This window comes from Acanthisitta chloris, unplaced genomic scaffold (genome assembly GCF_000695815.1).
Source record: "Acanthisitta chloris isolate BGI_N310 unplaced genomic scaffold, ASM69581v1 scaffold11196, whole genome shotgun sequence".
Lineage (NCBI taxonomy): Eukaryota > Metazoa > Chordata > Aves > Passeriformes > Acanthisittidae > Acanthisitta > Acanthisitta chloris.
This window is the reverse complement of record NW_008678718.1, coordinates 1-18,796: the sequence shown is the minus strand read 5'-3', so window position 1 is coordinate 18,796 and position 18,796 is coordinate 1. Positions and strand designations below refer to the sequence as shown.

The window sequence follows — 18,796 nt, the reverse complement described above, 5'->3', positions numbered from 1 at the left end:
TTGGGATAATATTTACAGGGTAGTCCCTGTGGGTGTTTTACTAAAATTGTATTTACATGGAATTAGCAAATTTGGAGGAAGTGGGAAAGTTGACATTATCAGCTTAAGCAGGTTATATCTAAGCCCATACATAACATTTCTTTTCACTCCAGAGTAGCAATCTCTTAATACTTGTTTGCAAAAGTGAGGAAAAAGAAAAAAGGGTGGCTATGGATTTACTCTGAAATCAGTACTTTGTCTTTTCTGTTTAATTAATGCCTTGGAAACAAAATTACTTTTGTTTCTGCTCGTGGGTGTTGCTGGAGAAGATGAGTGTGCTGTGAATTCCCAGGCATGTTTGCTGTCGTGCTCACTCCATGTGATGCAAGCTGACCACAAGTTCAGGCTTGGTGATGTCTTGGTAACTGACTGACTGACTTCTGGTTTTATTTATCCCCCACTGGCTTTTCTGTTTGCAGCCTAATTTGCTTGTATTGTGAACGGTCAGATATTCATCTGGTGTTAACACATCTCTGGTTAAACCATAGCCCTGCTGCTTTGTTGTAGGCCAAGCCCACAATTTCTGCAGTGGGCTTACAATAAACATCAAAGATGGTTTTTAGATACATTTACATGGATAATTCTGTTTGAAAGAAAATTATTGGTTAGCTTGTAGTGCATGTGGCTTTATATATCCCTGTGTTTCTTCTGAATGTAAGACAAATATTATTCAGACATATAATGATGCCTGAACTCCTCGGGGCAGCAGTGGAACTCTGCTGGGCTGGTGGGCGATGCTTGACCTCTTCTAGGGCTCCTGTGGAGCTGCTGCAGCCTGAGGTGACCTGTGTCACTTAAGCCAGGTGTGATCTGCAGGTGACTCCTGGCCCACCACCTCCTCTGCACAGGACACTGGGGCAGCTGTGCAGGTGGAAAACTATACGTAGTTGTCCCAAGGCACATTACAGTAGCATATTATATTCTTTTGGAGGTATTCTCTTCTGGTAATGTAACATGCTAAGTGGTCTGACAGTCAGGACTCCAGAGTGTTTATTTACCAGTGATGCACTTAATTACTTATATAATATAATACTTGGTGGTTTTCTTGGTTAATAGAGGAGGTAGGAGTTTGGCTTGGATGGAGAATATTGAGTGATATGGAAGGAAAAGTGACACGGAGTAAAAAAATTTAGTTATTGCTTAGCCATGAGGAACTCAGAAGTCATTAAAAAAGCCACAATTTTTTTTCTAAAGTAACTGTTAAGCTAGAAATTTCTTTGATTCACTCTTTCATATATCTGACTAAGAAGTGGAGAAGTAAGTTCATCTTTATTTTAGTCACGTATCACTGATGGTTGGGCTTCCACTTCCCAAAAAAGGCAACATTTCTGAACTCTTCTACCGTTGTTAATAACTTCTATTGAAATTTTGAGTTCTGCAATACTTTTAATTAAGGAAAAACCCTCTCTAAGTAAAGCACTTTGTTAATCACAGTATCAAAACCTGTTAATAAGAATGACAAGGTTTCCTTGCTAACAAGAAATGCATAACTGCAGCTGTAAAACTGTTTTATCAGCTAGTCCTTTCCAAAAGCAGCTAATGTCTTTTTTTTTGTCTCTGTTAACCAAAACCAAAATTAGGAAGGCTGAAAATTAATGTGAGTTCTTAATCACAATGAAAGGTACCAGGATGTTGGAAGGCAAGTTGGATTTCTGGTGACATTACAGATTGGGTTTTTACTTATGTAAGGGGCTTCTAAATCTTTAAAACATCCTAATCTAAGGGAAAACCTAAGACGGGAGGATAAAATATCTTCCAGAATAATGAAATTGCACTGAATCCCATCCTCTGCATAGTAAGTGACTGTATTGCCTGTACCAAAAGGATAAGAACTAAAACCCCACAATACTCCTGTTGCTCCAGAAAGCAGCTGCGTGGGTACAGAAGTCCTTGGCTGGCTGGCTGTGTTTGCACACAGGCATCAGAAGCTGATAACAGCTTTCCTGGTAATTCAAGATGGGATGATTCCTTTACAAAGAGCCGTTAATGATCTTACAAATACCACATATAGTTGAGAAGGCTTTTGAGAGTCAGTCTGGCGCCTTGGCTGGTGGCTTTAAAATGCAACTGCATTTGGTGTCAAATAGTATCTACCTGGACAAACCCTGCGTTTCACACTGAACGCTGTGGAGCACTCCTTGCGTGAAGGTGGAGTTGACTTCCTCCCCTCTCATATGGCACCTCCACTGAGCCACAGAGACCTGCTGTGATGGTAGCCAGCCAGCTCACAGCCTAGCAGCACTTCCCTGATTTAATGGTCCCTTGAAACCCACATGGGTTGTGGGTTGTTAGGGCTGTTGTCAACACCTTGGTGTCTTTGTTCAGTTGCTGAGCAATTTTTGTTTCCTACCCTTTGGTGAGAGGTTCTCCTAACCTCTCTCAAAGCTTTGTCCAGGGTGTTTCCACTCAGGGAGGCAAATATATGCACATAGCAACCTTCACTGTCCTCGGGCCAGCAAGCATGGGGCATGGCACTCCACAGACTGCACACCTACCAGTGTCTCTCTTGCAACCACCATTTGCTAACAAAGCTGAATTCCTCACTTCACCCACTACCCCACCCTGCAGAACAAGCCTCAGTCAAGACACTGTGATCCAAAGCAAGTTTGCCTCCAGCTTAGGTCACAGTCCTGGCAGTGACCAAGTTCTCTGAATGCTGAGTGTGGTGGGAGGTCTCCGAATCAAGTGGAAATGAATATGAATAAAAGGATTGGTGAATTCAGAGAGGTTTCTTTTTGTTGTCCAATATAGCAATTAAAACCTAAAAGTACTAGATGTATCAAAGTTGCTAGAAACCGTTTTAAGTAGCTGGTCAAACTAATGCCATAGAGAGCAAATGTATTTTTAAAATTTTTCAATGTGTGTGGATTGGTTTTCTAAAAATACATGTTTTTTTAAAGTATAGTTACTAAGATAGAGAAAGTTGTGCTTCTCTTGATATTTCATGTAAATATTTTTGCAGCACTCTGTTGTTGCAGCTCCTAGAAAACCTGATTCAAGGCTAAGGGCAGTTTGTGTTTCTCGGATGTTTGTTTTGCAGGTCCTTTTTATAGCTCAGGCTTAGGAGTGAAATGGGAGGAGGGGTGGGAAAGCATGTGTGGAGAAAACCAAGACGTTTGCAGGAAATGGATGTCCATTCCCACACCTTCCTGAAAGCATCGAGCTTGGCTTTCCAGCCTCAAGGTGGGAGTGCATATGCCATTTCCATTGCACATGACATGCTCTAACAGCCTAACTTGTGCACATACACTTACCTTTTTCCAAAGACTATGTTCACCTCCATGAATGGCTCAGCTGAAGCCCAGATTTTGGTCTGGGCAGTAAGTGTGCTGGGCTTTAGGACTGCAAGTCAATGACTGATTAGTTCTACTTTGGTTTGCTTAATTACAAGGGATCCAAGTGGGCTGAATTATTTTTTAACAAAAAAATGTTTCTTGCTGAGGATGGCCAGAGATACCAAATTTGTCCTTCTCCTGGAGGACACCTTAGGGGAGCAATAAGGAGTTTTGAATTTCACACCTCCATCATATTTTTCTTTCCTTTTTTCATGAGGGATATAAACGAACAAATCATTCAATAAAACTAAAGCTCTATTCCGAGCAGCCTGATTTACAGATTGGTCAAGTTTTAGGTTGGTCCACGTGAGAGTGGCTAACCAGACATCATCCAACCCACATAGGAAAGTTTTAGCTGCTTTATAGCTGAAGGTATGCTTTATGAGTACACTTAACCTTGTATGAAGTGGCTGCGTCTTTGTGTAATTGAAGAGTTTCTTTTTGCTTAATTGACATTCCTTTTAACTGACAAAACCTGAAGAGGAAAAAAAAAAGTCCTTCTCATGCCTTAGGCTCATGCAAAAGCATCTCCTCCAGATCTGGGTGCTTCCATCTCCTTGTCTCTGCTCACAGTCACCCACTCACACTCCCTGTGTGATTAAGCCATAAAATCAGCATTAGCAGATCATAAAGGCAAAGCCTGGCCTTAGGAAGTCTGTTGATGGACTCACATGATGTGGGGTGCAGAGCTGTGGCTGGAAAGCTGGAGATGTCAGCAGGAGTTTGGCCTTGGTCATTCTGTCTAGGACCCTTGCCCTAAAAGGTCAGGATAGAAATCAGCCTGTGGCTAGAACACATGTGGAGGAAGAGAGGTCAGGTTACGGAGAGGAGAGCTCTCTTGTTGTCAGATGTTGTCTGTGAAATGAGACTTGTAATGTGTTATAGATAGTGGGATTATTTTCGGGTGGTGAGAAAAGCTTCTTCTACTGCAGTAGCTGTTCTGTGAAGGAGAGCTCAAGACTTTTTTCCTAGTCAGGTCTGGGAAAACAAGGATGCTAAAACTGGGGAAATTTAGTGGGAGCTGAAGAGGCCTGGGCTTTGCAGTCCCAGTTTGCAGCAGTTGCCCAGTTTGGGCTGACCCTGTCCATTTCTGCTCGTATCAGTGGAGAATGGTTAACTCCAGCAAGGATCTGTGATCTGTTTTCTGCACGATTCTTGTGAAAGCCTTAGATGTTCTCTAATGGATTGCTTGAGATTTGACTTTTCCAGTGGTTCCTAATCAAGGAATGTTTTGAGAGATACTTCAGGGTTTTGTTCAGGCTTTCATATGTAATCTCCTGAACATCTTCTTAAGGCAGACCCAACCTAGATTTTTATCACTGATAAAAATTAGTACTGCTAATCAGGCAGGAAAATACACTGCCAAATAGAGCTAAGCTGTCAAATTCCTCACCAAACATTTCTTTCTGCACAGTGATCAAATGTAATTATTTTATTGTTCTTGCAATTTTGTTTTGTAGGAATCGGAATTTCTCTGTCTGGAGTTTGATGAGGCCAAGGTGAGCCAGATGCTGAAGAAACTCTCAGAAATAGAGGAGAGTATAACTTCGTTGACTCAAACTACTTAATCAAATAAAGAGATTGCAACTTAGAAAAAAAAAAATGACCTGTGGTACTTTTTCATCATTCCTGTTTCTGCACATAAAATAGGTAACAATGGTTAAATCCGGATTATAACTGCACAATGAATTCACAACCAAGAATGGGCTAAGTCACACCATGAAGCTTTCTCATTCTCTCCCAGCCTGTTCTCCAAGGTGGCAACAGCATTGTTTGCATAAATCTTTGCATAATCAGGACTTGGAGTATAGCACTGCTTTTCCCTTTTTCCCCTTGCTCAATTTTGGAGTCTTCCAGCTGCTGTAAATGCTGGGCTGGATGAACAACAAAGGTAAATTGGCCAGTTTTGGCAGGGGAGAAATGAGCAGAAAAAACAGGCAGATTAGGAGGTGCTCATGTTTATCCTTCTAAACCATGGGTTTTATAGGACAAATCCACCTGCATGAACTCTGCTTAGAGCTTAAATCCTGGGAGAGTAGATGAAGTGCAGTGAGTTCTGGGAGCAGAGACACAAATATACATTTCTGTAGCTGTTGGCCCTTATGCTGCTGAGGATTAAGTGGTTCCCAAGGGTGTGAGTTGGCCAACCTGGCTGGCCTGTTCAGACCTTCCTGGTGCGATGAGGAGCCAGGGGACAATCAGGGGAGCATCTCTTGGGCAGGTGGGAGGTGCTGGTTTCCCAAAAGGAGCAGTCCTCCTGCATGCGCAGAGCACCTGATCCAGCTACCTGCTGGCAAACCTTCAAAGCCACTTGTGACCTTTTCCCCCAAAGACCATCCACCTTCATCAGCCTTCTGCCACTTGAACTGTAGTGGTGCAGCCCTGGCACCAAGCTGCATAGTGTGTTTGAGAGGGTGGTGCTTTGTCAGAGCAGAGTTCACCTTGGCTGCTTTTAGTCCTGTTTGTCGTGGTTTGTTTTGACCTCAAAAAACCCAAGGTTTCTAGTGTGTGCATGTTCAGCTTGGAATGTGGGTAAAAGGGAAATGCCCTTGACAGCGTGGCAGGCTAAAGCCCTACTGATAAAATAGTTGTGTGAAGTAAGCTTCCAGAGGCAGGTAAGTGGCACCACGATCCAAACTGCCCAGGTTGCTGTGGCTCTTGGCTGTTGCCCACGTCTCTGCCATAATGCCAAACTGCAGAGCAACTGCTGCACTTCTGGTGAAAGAGGGCTGACAGAAACCTTTTCAGTTGCATGTGCTTCCGTTCAGGGATGCAATCTTGTCTGCCTTGTCATAGCAGGATGTGTAACCACACTTAAGTGGCTCATTGGTGCAGGAGGAATTGGAGGGGCTGTCTGAGCAGGCTGACACTTGTACAGAGCATGATGGTCCATAAAAGGGTGACAGTAGTGTCGCTTAACTGGAAGGTGTGCATACACATTTGGTTGGAGGTTACATTGATTTTTCCATTTTATATTAGCTTCATAAGCAACCTCCTCCTGACCTAAAATTATACTGAAGGCTTGTACCAAGATAAAGATGACAACGTAAAATGTTCTTGTGCTATAACTCATTGCTTCTCCTTGGGAATTTATTAGTTGTGGAGTTGCCAGATTGCACTTGGATGCAAAATCTTTTCAGAGCAAGGGAAGGGCACCTTTTCCCATCTGCCTGGTCAGAAGAGAAAGCATCGCTCAAGCCAATTTGTATCACTGCAAAGGGAATTAACATTTCCTTTCCCATGCTTGTCCCACTGTTGCATTGTCTCTTATAGACAACTGGTTCTCCCCTCCGTCTCATGGAGGGACTGCACACCCCACAGCACCTTGCTTTCCCCATATGCCTTCAGCTGATACTCGCAGAGAGGAATTGGACTGTAACCACCACCTGATTGTCATGCTGGTCCCTGGGTCACTGGTTGCGGCACCAGTGTGAAATAATGAGTGGTTGGTTATCTTTTTCAACAGAGTACATTAAAATGTTCTCTGTGTTTTAGAGCATGTTTAAAAAAAACAATCAAGGTCAGGGAAGGATCATGATCTTAAGTAACTTGCACTGTGTCAAACATACTTAGTGTTTTATTTTAACATGGTCAGAGGATAGGAAAATGTGCTATAAATGGAAATTAAAAGAGAAACAAACTGGGAACAGATGTCAGGTAGTATTATTTCATGCAAAGAATAAATACGTGGAATGACTAATGAGACAAGGAGGCTGAGGCAAAAAGTCTTGGGGATGTTTAAGAAATAACTGGATACTTTCCTAGTTGAGGTGCAAAGTTAAAAGCAGTATGTTTTTATGGGTGGGCACTTGTCTCTCTTCCTGATTCTTTCTTCCCTGAATATCTAATGATCCTTATTTTCTTCCTGGTGGATGTTTGTAAACTACTGTGCAAAGCAAAAAAAGCAGAGTGTGTTGAGTACTACACTCTGCCCAGCCCTGGGTAAGGGTAAAGGAGTCACTGGGCAGCAAAATCGTTTCTCATTCACAAAGTGATGTGGGCAGGGAAAGAAGACGCCTTGCTTCCCCAGACTGCTGTAATCCTCAGCTGCTACTGGGGCGTGGAGAACAGATTTTCTCCTTAGCAGAACCATGCCTTCATACTGAGATGGTTTGTGTATGTCCCCCCATCTGTTCCTGACTACAGTGTTTTGAAACTATTGGCCACTTTTGGCTAAACTTTGAGGAGACAAGGCCTCCCATACCACTGTGCTTTGCTTCCTTGCATGAAAGGCACAAGCACCCACGACTTCTGTTGGGATTCATGGACGTCACTTGCTATCTATGGTCCCGCTAAATATCTCTGTGGTGTTGGCAAATGAAAGCTGCTGCGTACACACTTCAGAAAAGATTTCATATTCCTCCCCCAAAGCCCAAATGTAAACCAGACTCAGCCTGAATGCATGGCCCAGCAGTTCCTGCTGTGTCTGAGGCCACAGATGGATGCTGGCCTCCTGCATGGATATAGCCAAGCAGACATCCTGGCACAGCCTTGTTGGCCACAGGGGCCTCATCCAGTTTTAGGGACCACTGCTTCCTGCCATGGCCTCAGTTCCTGTGTCTGCATGCTAAGCCATGCCAGCAGTGTGATGTCAGGGCATCACCTCTTTCTCCTTCCTTCAGGGAAGCAGCCAAGCCGCGAGTCAAACCTGCCAGGCAGTTTGTGACTTTACAGCAAGGACATGAGCAGCTCAGCACAGCCAGAGCAAGAGAGTGAGGGAGATGGGGAAGCAGCAGGAAGAAGGGCTAAAGGAGGTCACCTGCCTGAGTCCCACCTGAGAGCAGTTTCCCTGCCCAGTCCTCAAAAGCTGGGAAGGAGCCAGGAGCCGTCCCACCTGAGAGCAGTTTCCCTGCCCCGTCCTCAAAAGTTGGGAAGGAGCCAGGAGATAAGTCATGCAAGACTCCACTGTCCTTAACCTTCATGCCTGCCCCCCTGCAGGTGTCCCTGCCTGCTGTCTGGTTTATTAACAACTACAAACCACTTGTCAGGGGGAGTGCCTCACACGGGGCTGGGCTAAGCTTGGTTTCAACTGAAGTCTGGGTATTTAATTTAACCTGCAGTGTGTTGGCAGAGGCAGGGCAGGGGGGATCCAAGTAGATGCTGCTAAGGCAGGGACTGCTCCTAGCAGCACCAGCAGTCTCCTCCTGCCCCACTTTTGCTGGCAGTTCCCTGGGTGACAACTTGCAGAAGCCATGGTGCATTTGCCCTGCGGTGAGCAATGGCAGCTGCTGCAGCTCTGGCACTGTGCCCGTGTGACTCACATACACGTGATGTGCAGCCCATCCTGAGCCTGCTGCTCACTGACGACTCACAAGCAGCAGCCACGTGTTGTTGCAACCTTCAGCAGGCTCCTCCTTACGTGTCACCTTTTGCGCTGCTACAGTGCCCTGCAGTTTATCCCTGCAATCGCTTCTCGTTTTCTGGGGATTCCTCCAAGTTGCCACTCGCTTATGATCTGGCACTCCCTAAAATATCTGCAAGTGCCGTCGCCTTCAAGTCACGCGATTGGCAAACCCTGCACTCACTCTCTGCTTGGCAAGATGATTACTCGTTGCACAATTTTCTTTTTTTCTCTGGGTCTGCATATGCCCAGAACTGCTACATCTTTTAAAGTATTTTTGGATGCATATCTGCATTTGAAAAAAGAAATGGTTTAGGCACATGTTTTTCCAAATCCAAGCCAGGCGAGTGCTGTATTTCATAACACTTAGGGACATGGAAAGCAGCAGATGATGAGGCATACTTACTTCATATTGGTGTTGATTTACTTGCCAATTATTCAGGTTGCTCAGTCTCATTTTATTTTGCATTTTAAAATTTTTTTCTTTCTTACAGGTCCTTTTGTGAGTGTCTATTAACATTTGTGCTTTTATTGCGTTTCACATGGGATGGATTTCATGGGAGTTCGTGGTCTCCACTCTTATTGTGCTGCTTTTTTAAAAAAAAATTTAATTCGTACACTTTTTGATAAACTGGTTGATATTTTGAGAGATTTTCTTTCCTGTATATCAGTTCTTTGCTATCTATTTATAAATTTCTTACTGTTTTTCTGAGGAGATTTCCTGATTTAGATATCTACTGACTATTTGCAGATGCACAAGTCTCTGAGAGGTTTTACCCGAAGACTCACATTGCCATATATTGCTCACATAAATGTTTACTTCTCCTTCTGGGGAATTTCAACAGTTCATTCATTCATTCCACATATTTAGAAAGAGGTGCTCAGTCAGTGCTGGGGACAGAGGGAGCCTTTTTAAGAAGGGAAATGCAGTGGTCCTTTGCAGCAGCCACTGATGATTTTTTAACGCATTACGTTTCACATGGCTTGTGACTGGAAAAACAGACAATGACTCCTCGCCTGGAAGCTGGGCTTGTTAAAATCTGCCTCTTAAATTATTCCCAAATCCCAAGGAAGTGGGGCTTGGGGTGTCATTTAACCTAATATGGAGGCTAGAACTGTGCTCCTGGGTCTCGTTTGCTGTGTCAGGAGGTAAAGGTACCAGCACAGGGAGACAGACAGACATCACCATCAATGCTTTCTCCCCTCAGTGCAGCAAAAAAAAGCTGTTCCTACCCATATGGTCACACTGGTTTAGCCAGTCTTTGCCAAAGTTGTGGGCGAGGCCCCCTCTCCTCAAAAAGTACACACGTACACCGACAAAAATGCCTTTTCCCAGTAGCTTGAATCTCATGGATGATTCCTAGGGCCACAAGAGTCCCAGAGGACACAGTGTGTCACCTCCCATGAAAGGGTGGCAGCTACAGCCTAACCTGGTGCAAATCTACATCTGAACTGCCGGGACTAGTTGGGAAGTATTATTTTGGGATATCATCTGAGCTTGTTGTCCAAGCACAAAATCAGGGGTGGTAGAGGCTGGTGCTGTGAAGCTTTCCTCACAGATGTAATAGGGTTGATCATCCCCAAGGTCAAGCCCCCAGATGCCTTGCCCTTCCCCCTTCCTTTTGGTGGTGGCAAGGCAGATCTTGCAATGCAAGAAATTGCAGGAAAACAGGTTTGAAAGCAAGTCCGAGGGAGGGAGCCAGGGCAGTCAGGGATGGAGAGCCTACCCAGGCTGTTTGACCTCAGGGCATTTTGCAGGTGGCCCTTACTGTGGCTGCAGCAAGCAGGACCCAAGAGCAGGTCCCTGAAATGCAGTGCTGTCAGAGGACATGTGTCAGCAGGGAGGTAGGAAATATTCCTCCAACTAAGTTTTCTTGTTTCTTGTCTTCCCTGTGCACAGGTGACTTGGAACTTGCATTTTAGTTCAGTGGCCAGCAGCACTGAAACTCTGACACACAGCCATTAGCTTTTGTGATGCGATGGTACTGGAGAACACGTAAAACCAGGTAATTTAATAAATGGCAGTTTTGGATGCCAACAAGTATCTCAGACCCTTGAGGAGTGACATTTAACAGCAGTGGAGGAGAAAAACAGTGATCGCAGCACAAAACCCATAGTGTTTCTGAGAGGAGCCTGAGAGGAAACAATCATTTGGGTTTGATGATATGTAATTTCTTGAGCTTTCTGGCCAGTTGGCAGCTTTGGTTGAATAACGGCACTACCAGGAAATTATACATTATAGTGCATTTTAGTGATAAGTGGCACTTTTCCTGACTTGTAAATCAAACCATGTAGGGCATTAGAGTCTTCATGGCATCTCTGTTCTTGGCAGCAAAAGAAACGAGTAAGCAAAGCCATGTCAGGCGTAGATGTCAGGCTCAGAGAGAGGTGTCTGTTTGATCCCAGCCACCTGCAAGTGTGGCTCGGGGCTCTCCTTGTACCCTCAAAACACAGCAGCCACCCCACCACCCTCTGCAAAATGTGTTGTGACCTCATACAGGCATTTCTTTGAAATAAACTCACTACTGCAAAACCTCAGAACAAATCTGCATTTTTCTCTGGCCAAGGAACACAGTGTGTAAAGTTAATCCCCTTCACCAAGATCCTGGGAGGCAATGGCATGCAGAAGTACAAGGTTAAAAAAATGCCATCAAGAAGCAGTGGCTGGGAACCATAAATACCTTTCAGGCAGTTCTTGGACACACCAGGAGATGAGCAAGAAAGCAACTGGAATTTATAAACTTACACAATTAATTTTTCTTTGCAAGGAGAACAAACATTCCCACGTTTCAGCTCTCTCAGGGCCTTTGACAATTAGGCTCCTTTCTATAAATAATGTTATGTAAGTTTATACATTTCAATTAGTGCTTGTTCTAGCCTCTCAAAGCCCAAGGATGTTTTCACTCCAGTTTATTATTTCAGCTGTGGATAGATCATTTTGCCTCGGTGCATCTATAATGGGATCTAAATGAAGATGCTTGGAAGCAGCGTAATAGTAGCGAAATGGTCTCTGGAAAACATTGGCACGCACCCAGCGAGCATGAAAGAAAGAAATGAGCTTTACATTGCTGCATTGAACAAAATGTCTGCACCTTCTCTGCAGTGCAGGAGCAGGACTTCTCCGTCCGAGGACAAAACCTGCAAAGGACAAGTACTCATACCTGGGCTGTGTTGCAGGGCTGATGGTGACATGATGTAATGGCCATGCATGGTTTTTTTTCCCAGAGCACAGGAGCACTCCTGAGTCATCCTACATCCCTGTAACTACATCATGCTGCAATCAGAGCTGGCAGAAATACTTAACCCCAGCAGCTTAATCCTCAGCCATTGCAAATTAGTACAGCTCCATTAACTTCAGAGGACTGTTTACATGGGGGAGGTTAAATATGTACAGGATCAGGCACAAAACCTGCAGCGATTTTGTACATGGTGTAGTGGTTTACTAATTTACAAGGCTAGATCTCATCTATTCTGTGTGCTGGCTTCTGAAGTTTTATTTATTTATGGTGAGCACATCCATGTCAGAAGGATTTCTCAATCAAGCAGCATGAGGGAAAACCCTTCATTTACTCTATGTTGCTGATCTCAGTCCCTGATACGAGAGACATCTTCCCTCCATGTCATTTTTCAGTAACCCATAGGTATGAGACTGGATTTTAAAACTAGATATGTGGATTATTTAATTTCCGTTTCTCCTGGGTTTTATTTCTAAAGTTTATCTGCAGATGCTACAATAACAAGAGAAAAGCTTTCTGATCTCCTTCAATATACTGTAATTCTTTTATGCCAGGAGCAACATCCTGTGCCCTGTGTGGGCTCAGTGTAGTGTGTGCTGGACAGTACTGAGTGTGTGTAAGTCAGTACTGTGGCATGGCAAATAGCCTGTGGTCTCTGAGGTGGCTTTTATGAGCATAAATACCTGTGAAAAGGTTACAGGAGAACTGCAGGTCCTGGGGAAAATCAGATGAGTCTGGAGCACCGTTGAGAAGCCATCAGCAGCCAGATGGTGCAGAACAGGGACTTTGGAGCTAGGAGTGAGGCCCCAGGGTGCTCTGCAAGCTGGGCACCCAATGTGCTGGACAGGTCACTGCACCCAGGGGCTGGCACAGAGGCTCCAGGGAGTAGCAGAGCCAAACCCAGGGTTTGTAACTGCTGTCCTGACAGAGAGCTGGCACAAACTGCCTTCTGGATAGGGTTTGATGAATGCCTTTAAGGGTGCTCCAAAACAGCCCAGCTAGGTCCCACCCCAACTCTGCAGCCACAAGAGTGAGCCCCCAAGACAGGGCCACTCTCTCCACCCTGGTTTTGAAGACCCTTCTCCTAATGCCACCCAAAGAAGGAGCCCTCAGTGAGGAGTGCCAGCCCCAGGCCTGGTGGCAAAACATTGTGGCTCTGCCACTGGTCTGCAACTCGCATGGGCTGAGCAGGATTTCACTCTGGTAGGAGCTGTGAACACTTTGCCAAACAGTTGGGAGTGTCTTGAAAAAACCTCCTGCGCACAGTGTTGGCTTAGTTTTCTTTGCCACCCAGAAACAGCCAGTTTGGATGTCAGCACCCTCCCAGATAGATGACTGGTTTTTATTGGAGTTGCCTTACCCAATCTGGCACTGTGAGAGTCCAAGGGAATCACACAGTAGAGCCTCATCCAGGAAATGTCTGAAGTCAAGATGGTTTAAAAAAAATCTAAGTGACGTGTAAGGACTGGCAGTTTTCCCACATCTGGGATTTTGCTGGTGCTTAAAACTGCATCTGCTAAAAACTAAAAGCAAAACAGAAGCAGTTCAGCTGAAGTGGGTCCAGTATATGTTTTCCCAACTGTAAAGCTTTCTCGCCTTCAAAGAGGCTCTGCTACAGCTTCCACTGCTTGTCAGATTTCAGTTTTGCAGCTCTTCAGGTCCTACAGCAGAACAGTGTGGGATGCCTCTGAACTGAGGTAAGAAGAGGTGTAAGGAGCTCATGTTTCTGGGACATATTTGTATATAGCAGGTGTTTTTCGGTTCTTTCAAAACAATTATTGTCCAGTTTCTGCTAATATAGAAATTGAATGTCAACTGGATTCTTCTCCATTCTTGTCTGCACTCTGCACTTCTGTGCCTTCTGTCTGCAAGGAAAAGGAGCCCCAGCTGGAGGAAAACGGTGTCAGTTACTGCAGCCTTTGTCTGAGAAAGGCAGATAGGTCCTTCTAGAGCAGGGAAACACTGACTTTAGTCCAAGAAGCTCAGAGAGTAATTATTCTTGGCAAACATGAATCGATACGAGCACAATGCAGCTCTGCCCACAGCTTGCAAATGACAGCACACAACATAGTGGGACAAGTTTCTTTCCACAGTCTCTATCCTGTCCTGCTTTGCCTGCAAGAGCAAGATGCAATGCTCCAGAATAAAAAAGTGGTGCTCTGCAACACATGGATGGATGTGCCAATCTCTTCAACTTGAGTGGTTTTGCCAAAGCTGAACCTACCAGCCGCATCTCCCTCATCTCACTAAGGTACAAAAGCAAAGAGAAGTGCAGCAGAACACCTCTGTAGCAGTTGTTCCTGCTGTGCTGGTTTGTGTGCATGTGGCAGGGGGAGAAGGTGGGGAAAGTGACTGTGTGAAGAGAACACTGAAATGTTGTGTTCATGTTGTTGGCAAGCCTTACTGACAAACCTTGCCTGCAACTGGGAGATGCTCTTTGCTTGTCTGAATTCCAGGCTCAAACATTTGGGTGGGAAAAGCTAGAATCATTCCTGGAGGAACTGGGATGCTCCAGCTCCAATTGCATGCCATCTTTGCTTTTTAAATTTTTTTCTTATCTTCAGTGTTTGAAAATCAGGAAGTGCTCAAGTGCCACAAGAGCAATCTTTAGGCTCCTGTTCTTATCCTTCTTGGTCACAGAAGCACACTCAGGTTTGTCCCATGCTTTCCAGGTTTCCTCTAGCCACACCAGTCTGTCTTCAAAAATCAGACAGATTGGCATCCTGGATAAGCTTTAGTCCATTACAGAACATTAATTCCAGCTGCACTGGCCTTATGGGAGGGTTTGACTCAGGAGAACTAAGTGAGCATTTAGAAGAGGGAGGGTGGGAAGCAGCACTTTCAGCCGAGGTGGTGGGTGCACGTTTTGGGGCAGGGGCTGTGATGCTAAGAGACATCATTAATATTACTGGATACAGTGTGAGGGGTCTGAGGCAAGCACTTCCATAATGTAAATGGTTAGCTGTGGAAAGGTGCTAGTCATGGTTTCTGATGAGATGGGTGCTGGTCCCTTGTGGCAAGCTGCTGTGCAGGATGAGCTAGCTGTATCTACAACGGTGGTTGCAAGCAGGTACCTGGGAATCCTGGCAGTACACAGCTTCCAGAAAATGCTGTGCCTGCTGCTTTCCAGTCACTGGAGGAGGATGTGCCTGCAGCCACTGCGATGACTCCAGGAGATGTGCTGGAATGGGATGTGCTGTGATGTGGCTCCCCCGGGAATGCAGCACATGGCCCCCAGGGGTGAGTGCTCCGGGGCCAGTCCCTATCTCTCAGCAACCAGGCTGTGTCTGACTTCTCTCACTCTTGCTTTGCTGCAGTGAAACAGGAAGAGCAAGATAACCTTGAAGATTTTATAACCTGAGACTCATTCCTACTTCTCCTTTGCTTCTGGCAATGTACCAATTATTAATTAACAGGCAATGCTAGGGAAAAGGCCAACATACATTTACAATTTACATCTCTTTCCATAGATGTAAATGCAGTTAGTCCCTAAGTCAGCTTTTATTACTGTGACAGCAATGAATAAATAGCCTGGGAAAAACAGAAATTATTTTGAACTTGATAAAAAATGAGAGTTGAATCCTTTTAAAAGACTCTCTTTTCCGGCTGTTGTGCATGTCATGCTACCTATGGAAAAACACAAGCAACAAGAATTTGTGTCACCAACTGATATGACACCAACGCCCTGAACACACAACTTCCCTGTAACCAGCTCCTGGGAAATGTTTGATGCTCTGCAACTCACTAACAAGGGCTGTACACTGCATCTAATCATTTGCTTCACAAGGCTGAATGAAGGTGGCATTTTTGAATGTGTAGGCAAAAAAGTTATTCCAGATTCAGCCCAAAGTTGCTGCAATCAAAAGCATTTGCTCTCTTTCTCAGGAGGAAAAAAAAAAAGGCAACAATTTACTATTGTGTCTGTCACAGAGCTTACCTTTATAGACCTGAAACATGAAAATCTTTCTTCCTTCCTGTTGAAGCAAACTGCAGGACAACTTTGATAGCACATTTTTCAGGCCTCCCTTAGTTTCACCCAAGCACGTCCAGCCATCTAGGAGAGGTTGTGCATCTGTGTTTAGATGTGATCCCTCGTGTCCTGCTACATCCTACTGTGCACACTGGAGGTGGCCCAGGGACTGTGCACTCTGGAAGATGTAATTAGTATCTGCTCAATTGTCAGTGATTAAAAAAGTATATTTTCATGAGGTTACTCCTTCCTCTGGCGCTACCTGTCTCAACAGCTGGATACCAAATGCTCTTTCCCAGCAGGCCCTATCAAAGCAGCCGTGTCAACAACTACAGCAAAAGCTTGGGAACAGCATGTCTGAGTGCTGTTAGGAGCTGTTGCCCAGTAATTAATGTATAAGGTTGTATCAGGCCATGACACAGAAGGGTAAGACATCAGGTGGGTTTGTGTCCTCGCTTGACACTGTTGTTTTCTCCTGTCTTGGTGGCTGTAAGCAACAGGACCTGCTGAAAAGGGAGAAAGAGATACAAATAAAATACATAAAAATCTGAGAGTGACTGAGGTGCTTCTAAAGAAGATGGGGTACTGGCATGAGCTGGCATGATGCTACACTAGCCAGTGCAGCCAGAGAGGGATGTAGAAAGGAGGCTGGTTTTAAGAAGGTGGGCTGTCTTTCAACATGGGCTTCCCTGGTCCCCCTCTTTGCAAAGGAGCTGCTGAGCCTGTGCTAGCCAGCATGCTTGCCTCGTCTCCCAAACCCTGGTGGGGACACAGACTTATGGGGAGGTGTCCTGGCCCCCAGTGAGAGTGCACAGGGCAGGAGGGAAGGAATGGCTTTCAGGCTTTGAAGTGGCAGGATGGGGAGAGAGTTGCTTTGTGGGATTGTTTTGTACTAATGAGACTTTGTTTAACCTGATGACTGACAAGGGAGATTAGAGTTTAGAGCTGGAGCACTTTTCATGCCATTGCAGCAGGCTGAGGCACACTGAAGCCCTGCAGCCCCTGCCCCGGGACAGCACTACCCTCACTGTTACCTCATACCAGGACATGTTAATTAGCAGCATCAGGTAATAAACCTGCCCCGGCTTAACACTTTCCCTGGCGTGATGCACGGATTCAGGGAAGGGTGAGCTGCCTGCTTGGGGTAGGAGGGCTGGAAAGTGAGCTCCTGCCTCACCCCTCACTGGGGCTTCTGGGGTGTAGCTGCACTGAGCACAGCAGGGCAGTGGTTTGAAAATATGCTGTGCCCAGTGGCAGTGTTGGTTCTAGGTATTTTCCTCCTTTCAGCTAATTTTTGAGGCTCAGCTGCCAATTGGATCAGGGAGTATATTTGGATTAAAACACCTCCCCCTCTCAAGGTTTCAAAATGCAGCCCCGTGACCAGTTGAGTCGGTGTGATTACAGAATAGGCAAGGAAGTGGGTGTGGGACCAGGAGGAGGGAGAAATAAATGCCTTTCCCCCAAAGACAGCAGACTATTTCACCATTGTCCAAACCTTTCAGCTTTAGTGTGTTTTTCCAGGTTCCATAGCACCCAGTGTTACGTGATACGCTGTTCTAGTTGATTTTTGTTTTCTTTTTTTTTCAGTTGATCTCAAACATACTGTTATGAAATCTCCCGTGCAGTGCAGCCAAGCTTCTGGCTGCCAGACAATTCTCCTTTTGAGCCCTGTGTTACTTAATGGACAATGATGCTTGCCGATTTAGGGTAATTCCTCCCTTTGCTGTTATCTTTCTACTCTGATGAAAAGGACAGCTTTACTCAAACGTGAAGTACATATATAAATATTTGAAGAGGAATGAAATATGCAATGCCCCTCCCAATGTGAATGGGGACGTTTCTTCCAGACTCCTGAATGAGATTTTGGAGCAGCTTCAGGAGACTTGCTGCAGCTTTTCTATGGGTATTCGATACTTAATGACACAGAGCATGGGAAGCTCTGTACGTGCTCTGGGTGCTCATGCTGTTTGCCAAACCAGTCGTGTTTATGGCTGTGCACATCAGCCACTGAGTCTTGGTAAAAAGGAGTGCTGTAAAATGTGAGTACATAAATGTATATTTTCATGGATTGTGGGGACATACCCTTGGCAGTGAAAACAGTTTTTAAATGGTGGTGCTAGGTGACATTGAGATAATTCCTTTGGCTGGGCTTCTCCTCATTCTGGTTTGAGAATGCAGGCGCTAAAAATAGAAACAAATAGCGTGTGTTCATTTTCATCCTCTATAGGACAAAAAGCTGAAAGGTCACAGTCCATGGGAACTGTAAATCTGATGCGTCCACGATAAGACTGAAGACTGTACTCCTTGTTGTAGCAGCACACATTTTTGTTTTATTTCGGTAAGCATCCTGAGTCTTAAGAGATCCCTTTAGTTTATTTCAACAGAGACGTTGGGCTCGGATTTGTAGCCTCTTCAACTTACCAAGTAAGCAAACGACAAAAAAAAGAGGGTTACTGATGAATGAGTCATGCATGATCACTATCAGCCCTGCAGGGCAAATTTCCAAAATCTGAAAGTCTCAGAAACTTAAGGGAAGCCTTGACAGCCTAAACCACTCCTTTTCTTCTCCCTGCTGGACTCAGAAACAAAGCCTTTGAAGACCACCAGGTAATGCTGAGCCAGTTGTAACTGCCTGGCTTAGGAAGGAGGCACATTTAAAAAAAGAAAAGAGGTGTGGAACAGCATTTTTCAGCCTGGCTGAGGGTTTTCCTCTTTCGCTTGATGCCGTGTGGGGGAAAAAAAAAACCCAAAGGAAAACTGTCATAAGGCAAGGTGAGCGCGGGTGAGCTCCGGTGCGCCCAGACACCCTGCGGAACGCGGCGGGGCGCGCTGTCCGCGCCGGGGGAGGGTCACCGACCCGCGGGAGGAGCGGGCC

At 45.2% G+C, this 18,796-nt stretch overlaps 1 protein-coding gene across 1 annotated transcript in view; it reads left to right on the top strand.

Annotated features, from left to right (window-relative positions):
* COMMD1 (copper metabolism (Murr1) domain containing 1) overlaps positions 1-4,963 on the top strand; it is a gene marked incomplete at its 5' end in the record, with an annotated part of 49,677 nt that extends 44,714 nt beyond the window's left edge. The window contains one exon of the mRNA XM_009077018.1: positions 4,835-4,963. Within this exon, the coding sequence (XP_009075266.1) occupies positions 4,835-4,942 (108 nt within the window). The remainder of the gene's footprint in view (positions 1-4,834) is intronic.
* Positions 4,964-18,796: the final 13,833 nt, after the last annotated feature.